The sequence below is a fragment of the Trachymyrmex cornetzi genome, unplaced genomic scaffold (assembly GCF_001594075.2).
Source record: "Trachymyrmex cornetzi isolate Tcor2-1 unplaced genomic scaffold, Tcor1.1 scaffold637, whole genome shotgun sequence".
In the NCBI taxonomy this organism is placed as follows: domain Eukaryota; kingdom Metazoa; phylum Arthropoda; class Insecta; order Hymenoptera; family Formicidae; genus Trachymyrmex; species Trachymyrmex cornetzi.
The window spans coordinates 767,529-778,023 of record NW_017299956.1 but is presented as its reverse complement, the minus strand read 5'-3'; the positions used below and the strand labels follow the sequence as shown (position 1 = coordinate 778,023).

The window sequence follows — 10,495 nt, the reverse complement described above, 5'->3', positions numbered from 1 at the left end:
TTAAGTTAATTTACTAAGAAAAAAAAAAGAAAATACATCTTTTTAGGAAGAGAATTTCTTCACCTTTTTTTTCCTCTATGAATAGAAATTTTCCATTCGTATATGTATGTGTACGTATGTGTGAATGTAAATTTGTCCCAGTTAATTATTATCTAAACTTTTTCCTTTACCCTCATTGTATAATATACATGTTGTTTAAAATAACTTTAAATAAATAATAATATTTATTGTAATATATTTAAGTATTAATATTATTACCAATTTTGTATTTTAAGCTTGATAATATGATTATAATATAGATAGTGTATATAATTATTTAAATTATTACGTTAAAAGTGAAATTTACCATGTATTAACACTAAAATAAAATAAGAGTTAAGAAAAACATATTTCTATCGAGAGAGAAAGGTAGAACATCCTAAAGCCATTTTTTTATTTTAAATATACCTTTACATGCCTGTTAAAATTATTCAATTTTTATTGAAAATTGTTAACAAATCCGCTACAATAAATTAAATGATACATTACATTATTCATACCAAGAAGACATCTTTCTCTGCTCAGCGCTACAATTCTTCTGCGAGACATGCACATTTAAATTTGTATTGATCTTTTTATATATTGAACTGAAAACTAAGATGTCACTTAAATGACATAGCAATATCGAGCAATGCACAGATGAATAATGCTGGTAGCGGGAACTAAACAGTGATGAATAGTTTATTAGTTTGTTTAATAATTTGCCGCGATAAATGTCGTATCGTCGCATAATTTGTAATAATGCTCCATATAATTTGTAATAATGCTGCCGCACATCACCTGGTGACACTCTTTTGCACCCACTCCTAGATCCTTGAACCGATAAACTCTCGTTTACGATGACCGTTCTTCAGTCATGCGTTCGCAATCTTGAATCGCGATACCCTTATTTTTTTCTTTAACCCTCGCGCCAAGCAGTAATAGTCACGCTTTTTAATAAAGTATTCCGCGATTCATTGTTATTTCTTACTAAGATTTCGGAATTAAAATACCGATTTCGCATTGTACCTCTCTCTATTTTTATATTCGTTTTAACTCATACGATGGATAATTTCATGCTTTCAATTCATTGTTAATTATTTATTTATCGTTACAGTGTACAATTGAACAAAAGAGATATGTATTTTTGTACTTGGTGATCGTTTGTTTAAGTTCTTAATTTAAACCTATACTTTGCGAAATGAAATATATAATGGTGCTATCGATTGTGTGTGCGATACTCTTCTTCGTATTGGGCATCAAATCGCTGACAGAAGAAATAAGCACTAATAATTATTTTCAACTAATTAACGACGTCCATAGATATTATCGCACGTCATGTGTTATTTTCATACAATCTGATAATTACGGTAAGTACCGGGAACAATTTCCAGCTGTCATTTCTCATATTGCACTTTCAGCCAGCTGACAGAAAGAAAGTTTCTGCGAATTTTTGAAACATTGAATCAGAATTTTATGTGCAAATTAGTTCTATACAATATTATTTAATGTATAAAATATCTGTGGATAACAAAGTTAAATTATAAATTAATGAATTATTGTATGATGTAATGATTATCAATAATATGTTACTAAATAATTCAACATTATTTGATTAAAAAATAAATAATTACGCACGAAGTGTTAGATAAAAAAAATTTTATAAAGATACCTACTAATTAAATATTTTTTAATTTTGAGAGAAATTAAAAATTGTTGCTAAATAAATATTCGACAAATAAATTATTGCATTCTTAATTTTTTAAAACTATTTTCTTCTTTATTTTATTAAATTCAATAAAATGTAACTAAATAAAAAATTAATTAAATTTAAAAATTGAATGTCATCATCTCAGTTGTGACCTACAAAATTATATCTAATACTAATATTAAGTAAAATGTAATATGCATTTTTTATGCAAATATTGCAGATTTAAAAACGACGCCATTAGTGCATACATTGTCGCGCGAACTTTCACGGCAGCGAGTCATGATCATGTCCATAACTTTTTCAAATTTGATGAGTAAATACAATGATTACCAGAAGAATGTCGGACCTTATTGCCCTTATGCCCTTATTCGTCGTTCTGCTCGACACCGAGGAGACCATGTGCGAATTCGCAAATACTACAAAGGGCATAAAACCCATCTCTTTCCCTATCTGGTTGATTGTGTTTCTTCAGCATCTTGGAAACCCTCTTAAAGACTACTGCACACATCCTGCCAATAACATATTTAACGTGGACATTAGCACCCAAATGCTGGTCTTGTGCTACAATCGCCCGATTCTAGTCGAGTGGTATGCCATTGGCGATAACTATACTAGAACGTTTGATCTGGCTACATGGTCTCCTGATAGAGGTCTGATCCTGAGAACGCAAGAAAATCTGTACGCCAGGAGGAGCGACATGTTTGGTGATGTTGTACGCGTGACGATTGTAAATGTAAGTTTTCATCTTTGTCGAACTCCATCGTGCGCTAGTTTAACGTTGCGATTTAGAAAAGATCGTAAGCGACAACCTTGTAAAAAATAAGCAGCATGAAAAAAATTGCCTCAGAATTTGTCATGGAATCAATATTAGAATTTAACGATAACTTCATAGATCTATAGACGTAAATTGACCTGCCAATTCTGTTCATAAATGCTCGAAGAACTCGCCATTAGTCTCGCTGAAGAACGGTACGATGGACGGATTTTTTGGTTTACTACTGATAGAACTCAGCAAAGTGATGAACTTCACGATAAAGATTCTGGATTTCAGATTGGGTAAAGATAAATTAAACACGAATGAACAAAAAGGTGTTGTTTATAAGATAAATTGTAAAGAATGTGACGTGTCTTATGTTGGCCAAACTAAAAGGAAGATTGGCACACGTATAGTTGAACATCGACAAGATATAAAAAATAAAAAACACTGCAGTTCTGTCTTAGCAGAACATCATATGAATAAGGGTCACAATTTCAATTGGGATGATATAAAAATTATGGATAAAGAACAATATCTTTTCAAAAGACTGACATCTGAAATGATTTTTATCAAAAAACAAGAAAAAGATTTAAACAGGCAGAATGACACACAGAAATTTCCAGAAGCATATGTTTCCGTGCTCGACATGTTATGATATTGCTGTTTTGAAATCACATAATGTCGCTTTAGTCTAAGATATAAATACGTTGTGTCAGAACATACGAGACAGTTCTCGCAGTTTGTCCTAGCTTTCCACACATTAATTGTATAGACGTTAAAGCGAACAAACGAAAGTATAATATGTCTTCGATATTATATGCATTACAATTGGTGATACATTTTAATAATTTTACGCAGGTATTACGAAGTTTTACGATACAATTTAATAATTTTACGTTAGGTATTAGAAAGTTTTTTGAATTAATTAATTGAGGGAGTCATACTAAGAATTATAAATTATTAATTGTCAGTATCAGGTAATGGTGCGTCGAGTTATTGGAATGATAATAAAAAATCATCACTAAGGATAATATAATTATAAACTACACTGATAATTTAGAGCAGACATGTTTTGCATGGAGTGCAGAGGATGGGAATCATTTTAACTGATAAGACTTACTGTTGCTTTCCATGATTTTATGCAGTTGACGAAGATTATATATGGATAATTTGTAAATTATAAATTAAATATTGACAATGATATGTATAATGACAACTAAAATGATATCGATCTATTAATATTCAATATTATTGTAAAAATTTTTTAACAAATCTATGTAATACCATTGAAAATGGTCTGATGACAGACTGAAACGTTTGGTTCTATATAATTTAATAAATATCGATCAATTTATGATCTTGCACAAAACTTAACTTGTGTACGTGGAAGAAGCCGTTTAATTATTATATTTTTTTAATGTTTCTATCTGGCATAATTTTTCTATATTATTTGTGGTAACGTTTTATGTAATTAATACGTTGATAAATGTCAATATTTACCAATATATGTATGTTTGACGCAGAATAGAACGCACATATATATTATATATACAGGATGTTTCATTTTAATTAATATGATCGATTATCTCGCGAATCGATGATTTTATTGAAAAGTTTTTCGAACGAAAGTTGCATGGTTTGAAATGGGACACATGATGGTAATGTAAATTTGAACTTGTTAAAATCAAATTAAGGTCATTAATGTTTTTTAAATGGCAACCCCTATTTTGTATTACATATTTTTGTAGCTTATCTCGAGAGATTTCCAAAACACTATAATAAAATTACTTTTCGTTTAGTACTTGTTAAGTTATAAGGCAAGACCGATCACTGATCCGATCAACTAAGGCAAGACCGATCATTAATCCGGCCAACTAAGGCAAGATCCATCACTGATCCGGCCAATTAAGGCAAGAACGATCACTGATCCGGCCGATTAAGGCAAGATCCGGCAAACTAAGGCAAGATCAATTCGATATCTCTCGTAATAAAATTCTTCTTATCTGCATTGCACTTGGATGTCGTCTAAACGGATATCTATTACGATACAATCTTTCTGCTCTATAATAATTTCATCCATAGCTTCACCAAGCACAAATAATATCAAGGATTTCATTTGAACTGTAAGCGGCCATTTTGAAAAAAGTTTTGAAAAAGCCCATTATAATGTATAAAAATTAAACGAAAAAGCTATACGAAAAAAAAGAGGAAAATTGAATCGTTCAATTGGGAAGGATTGGACTCAATTCCGTGAGCGTAAGCGTATGTCAACCAGTGTGGATAGATCGCGGAGACGCGCGTACGTAAGAATCCCGCTCGCATGCGTATGCGTACATGGATAATGCCGACGTTACTGTAACTTTCAAGCTCGATAAATCGGAAAGTACTCAATGAAACGTAACTTTATTATAGTGTTTTGGAAATCTCTCGAGATAAGCTACAAGAATATTTAATAAAAAATAGGGTTTTTATTTAAAAAAATTAATGACCTTAATCTAATTTTGACAAAATCACTCAAGATCAAATCCACATTTCCATCATGTGTCCCCCTTCAAGCCATGCAACTATCGAATTCGAAAAATTTTTTAATAAAATCGATTCGAGAGATAATCGATCATATCACTTAAAATGAAACACCCTGTATGTTATATGTGTATACATATATAATAATAAATATATGTATTTTACGCGATCGCAGAATTTCCCATAGAATCATCGATGAGGCTGGCTTTTTTTTCGATTTACGTCTCGTCGGTAATAATTCTGTCCACCTATTTCGCCTCATTGATCAGTTATTTGGCACTCAATACGGCTCAACTGCCTTTTTCCACTTTGGAGGGATACGTTGAGGACGGCACTTACAAATTGCTGGTTCTACAAAACAGCGCTGAATACGACATTCCTCTTGTAAGTTCATTCTTACTTATAGCTTAAAAATTACTTTGCTTAACAATGATATATTACTAATCATAGAATTTTTTGTTAAAGCGTTCGCGAATAAAAACAATTTCGAGATTATAGCAAAAAAATTTTTAAATACAACATGAGGCTTAGTATGAGGCTTAGTAATTCAGTAATTTTTTGTAGAAAATTTGATAATTTTACATATTAGAGAACTTAAGGAGGTATTCTTCAAAATATAAAGAATCGATCATGATCTTGATAAAAAACATCTGTTTTCTCTCGATTCTTAGTTTAGTATGGCTTCGAACGTTGAATAAGGTGATCGTTAGCACGCAATTGATCATTTATTTTGAATTGTGTAAAATAATCTTACTTGTTCATGCGGATCGTCAGAAGAAACGAAAATTTCGAGGTAGCAATACACCGCTGAAATGAGCACAGAATTTGTCGTCACATCGGTAAAAATTATCAAGTGTCTGAAGACATCGACTTTACTGTTTTAAAAGAATTCGCATTGAAAATTTTTTTATCGTTTTTTTGACAATATTACCTCCCATGTTATTTGTAAAAATTGCAAAAGTACATAATATAAAGTTTTCTTAAACCACTAATCATGGCTTGGGTTTTAAAATTTCCATGCAGTGCAGTATTGCAATGAAGTGTTAATCCTTTCATTTCTTCATATTAAAAGTGCATAATACATAACATGAAGTGCGAAATTAACGTAAATTACGTCGAATTGTGGCTTTTGAGTGTTGGCAGAGAAAGTCTGAATTTATTTTGCAGTTTAATAAATATTGGTCAAAAAACAGCTTGTAAAATGTTATGACTGCCTTGAAAATATATATGAAGCGGCGCCTGTAATTACGATTGTATTTTTAAAAAAGCAGAAGTAAAGTAAATGAATGAAGAAACCGGAAATATTGCAATCAGCTTGATAGTTTTCAGCGATGGAACATAGGAAAAAGATAGTTTTCTTCTTTATTTGGTGTTTCTACTCTTATAGAAAAATATTCAAAGAAAGTAGTCGATACTGTCGTAATTTTTGTTGAGCATGTAATTGATGGAACAAGAAGAGAAACGAGAACATTGATGAATATAATGATTGATATGAAATTCACGAAAAGAAAATTATAATAGCAGTGCAGATGAAATGAAGATTGATTACAGAGAAGTTTTCGAGATCTGAGCAGAAATATAGAGTTCGATACTTTAAGAGTATTTTAGATGTTAATCCATATATGATGAAGAAGTTACTATGAATAAAAAGAATGTCGGTTATGTCGGAAAAAGAATGAGAACAAGCCTTCGAAATGCGAAAAAGAACAAAGGCCGTGTTCTCAAGAAATGAGAAAAGAAATATAAGCTACTTATAACCACAAAAGCTTTACGAATGATAAACAGTAACACAAATATTGTACGAATATAGTGTTCAAGTAAAAACAGTTGATGCAAGTGGCGTAAAGCCGAAGTCATAAATACACATAAAAGTTTTATTCATGACAAGTCGCCTCTTAATGGTAAAGTGCTAAAGATATTAAAGTTTATTTAGGGTAAGTCGGGAGAATACGCCACTTGGGGGAATATGCCACTTTTTGTGTTATGTGTATATACCTATATATTAGAGAAAATGACTAATGGCATTTTACCCCAACAAAAGTAGTGGCATATTGCCCCAAGACATCATTTCATCTTATGATGAGTCTGTACAGTATGATTTTAAGAAAATGAATCAACGATGTACTGAATATTTTCATTTTCACCTACTCTAATAGATTAACAAGTTAATCGACCTAAATATTGTGTAATGTTTAAATAATAACTTACATAAAGCACTATAAAAGTTATAAGAAGCACATTTTCGTATATCATGCCGTCATATTTACCTCATAAATACAATACTGTTGCAAGGAAATTCTTGATACTTAGGCAACAACGTTAAGCACACGATTGTAAATAACTTTGTGTCATTAACGCAAACGCTGTTAATCGGTATCATTGTTAAATACAATGAGTGACATATTCCCTCAACTGGCGTATTCCCCCGACTTACCCTATCAGGATTTATCAGATTCTTTAGTAGAAAGATGTTTAAAGAAACGCAAAATAATAATGACTTCTTAAATTTATTAATTAGGACTTTTGCTCCAAACCACATTCATTCAAGACCAAAAATTGTAGAAATCCCCACTTTCTTAGCAGTAATAATATTTAATGAAGGCTTTTTGCCACTCTTAAAAATAATGAGCGTTATGGGAGCAACTATTGACTAGAAAACGGAAAAACGCAATATATTTTTATTCAAATTAAAATTTTTTTAATATTGCAGTATACCAAGGACCCCTTACTATTGAAAATGTACGAAATATACGTCCTCGCGAAATATTATTTGTATTAATCGTTCAGAGCTCGAGTGAGTTCGCTAAACAAGCAAAAATCGATTGCCGAGAGGAAATAACTGTTTAGCGAGTTATATTCGAGCAAGAGGAGAGTCCCCTCTATGGTCCTGGATTAGCTGATTAATAGTAATTAAAATTTTCTCTGTGTAAACTGCATGCAAAAACTTTGAAAGCGTTTTTCTCGAAATTGTATTTTTCGAATTTCCATGATATCTCAAGATCAATTTGGCTAAGTGAGCCCAACTTGTGTGTACATTTTCAACACATGTGTGTCTACCGTCTCCAATCACGATTACGTTAAAATATTGTTTTTTTTTTATTTTTACAATCCTTTAAAGATGTAAAAAGTTTGCAAAAATCGAAATTAATTTTCAAAATGATATCATTTTTTTAATTTTCGATATTTTTCTTTCATTCTAGTCTACTACAGTCAAAAGTATATTAATTAAGAATCTTTTTGAACTGTTTGTTTCGGTCGAGCTAAACCGGCCCAATCATGGAAGCCAAACATAAAGGTTTTTTTTATCGATTATTTCAAAGCGGTTAACTGATTATAATTTTCATTTTCTTTTTTATACAAATGTTGTTGTCTTTTATCCTACATATTGTTTATATGTTAGTAAATGTATAGAAAGAACCAGGTACTTAATTTTTATGAGTTCTTCATAAACAATTTTTTTTAAATGCAATAATAACATCTGTTACAATAGAATACCCTCCTAATTTTATTTGTAGAGAATATATTATTCTTAACTTTTTTATATCCTCATAATGGATTACGGGCAAAAGTTCAAAAAAGCCATTCTATCCCAATTATGTATTATAACTGAAAGAAAAACGCAATATATTTTTATTCAAATTATAATTTTGTAAATTTTGCAGTATAGCAAGGACCCCTTATTACTGAAAATATACGAATCGCGGGAAAATAAGTATTATTTACCGTTTAATTTGTCTGAGGGATTCAAGAAAGTTAGTAATGCCACTTAATTAATGACATTAACTGGTTAAATTTCTAAGTTGATTAATGCCAATTTGCACACAGATTTGCGAGCGAATGGACTTGGTGTTTTTGACGACGGAATTATTCGAAAACTATATGAGCATTTATATACAGTGTCAGCTGGTATATATTAATACCGGAAGAATGGAGGATATTGCGATAACTTTAAAGAAAGGGAGTCCTTACACTAGCTTTATAAATTACCAGTAAGTCCTAAGTATATATTTGTTTATAGCATTATCTTATAAAAAATAAACGTTTTAAATATGTTTTCAATTTTCAGCTTGAGGCGATTTCAACTTAACGGCGTTATAAATAAGTTACGAAACAAGAATCCCTTAAAGATGCCAATGAAGGGCCTTATTGGTAATTTTACAGTCGATATAACCGATGTAACGCCGATTTTAACAATTGTAGCAGGCAGCACGGTCCTGTCATTATTTATTTTGATAATTGAGAAAGTATATTATTCATTTAAATCTCTAAACTCTAAGAATAATGAATCCATTACAAAATTCACTTACAATCTTAATGTGAGAAATAAATTGCGGAAAGAACTTAGACTTCAAGAATTTTATAAAAAATCGATTGACTATTAGTCAAAATACATATAAAAAATAGTTATAAATGCGCCCGCTGTAGGGATTTATTGTCTGTAAAACAATACTTGTAATAATATCTGCGTTTATCAATTTATTTAACAAATTTAACAAACTATTTCAAGTTATATTTATATTTTGGAAAGAACAAATTTCTTAAACAGGTAATTTTAATTTACTATTATTTTACTTTTTCGCAAAATGTTGCTTCGGATTGCGTGCTTATATCTCGCTTATACAAATATAATTAATAACATAATAATTATAACTGAATTAATAGTATTTTTATATTAGATTATAATTAAATAGTAAGAATTTTATAATGATGGATATACTCGAAAGAATATCGTCAGATACAACACATTATCCACTATGATAGAACGCATTATTCACTACTTCTTGGATTTCATTACAGATTTCTTGATTGCAGCAAAAATAGTTCTTGTTCATAATTAAGAATTTTTAAGTATAAAACTTGTTTCTTTACCTTTTAAGTAACAATTTTTTTAAATAAAATAAATTTTTTAATGTATCATAATAAAGAACTAAAATAACTATTGATCACGTGAATCAAATAATTAATCAGAATTCATATTGGATATCCACAAAGAATTAAAATCGCAGTGGCGAATTAATATAATTTAACCGATTCAATATCGAATCTTTAATTATTTGTCTAGGAATATTATTCGTCTATACGAGGTCGTCTATACTCCACCTAACTTGAGCATCTAAAATATCTCGCTTTTTATGAAAAAATGTTTCAAATGAAAGAGGAACGGTTTCAAGGGGAACGTATTTTGGTTATATCTTTCTTCTAAGTGGAGGCGCCAAAACGCTATAAAGATCATCTCCATTTTTTTAAATGGAATTGTATAATTTTTTTTAAATAATATGATTCCTCTAATTATTCTACATTTGAAAGTATTAAGGTAGAAATATTAAAAAACCAATATAGTTATACGAGATATTTTTAGATAATTATATTTTAATTGGTGTAAAGAAAATACATGGTTTACAATGACAAGTTTACAACGATATTTCTACAACACCGGAAGATATGAGAAAACGAATAAGAACCGCCATATAAAAATATCAGATAGG

General features: G+C 30.2%; 1 protein-coding gene across 1 annotated transcript in view; it reads left to right on the top strand.

Annotated features, from left to right (window-relative positions):
* Positions 1 to 9,391, top strand: part of LOC108766847 (uncharacterized) — a 10,791-nt gene extending 1,400 nt beyond the window's left edge. Inside the window, 7 exon segments of the mRNA XM_018516377.1 lie at positions 1,950 to 2,083; positions 2,085 to 2,462; positions 2,671 to 2,818; positions 5,185 to 5,393; positions 8,672 to 8,761; positions 8,835 to 8,998; positions 9,076 to 9,391. Coding sequence (XP_018371879.1) covers positions 1,950 to 2,083; positions 2,085 to 2,462; positions 2,671 to 2,818; positions 5,185 to 5,393; positions 8,672 to 8,761; positions 8,835 to 8,998; positions 9,076 to 9,391 — 1,439 coding nt within the window.
* The last annotated feature ends 1,104 nt before the right edge of the window (positions 9,392 to 10,495 follow it).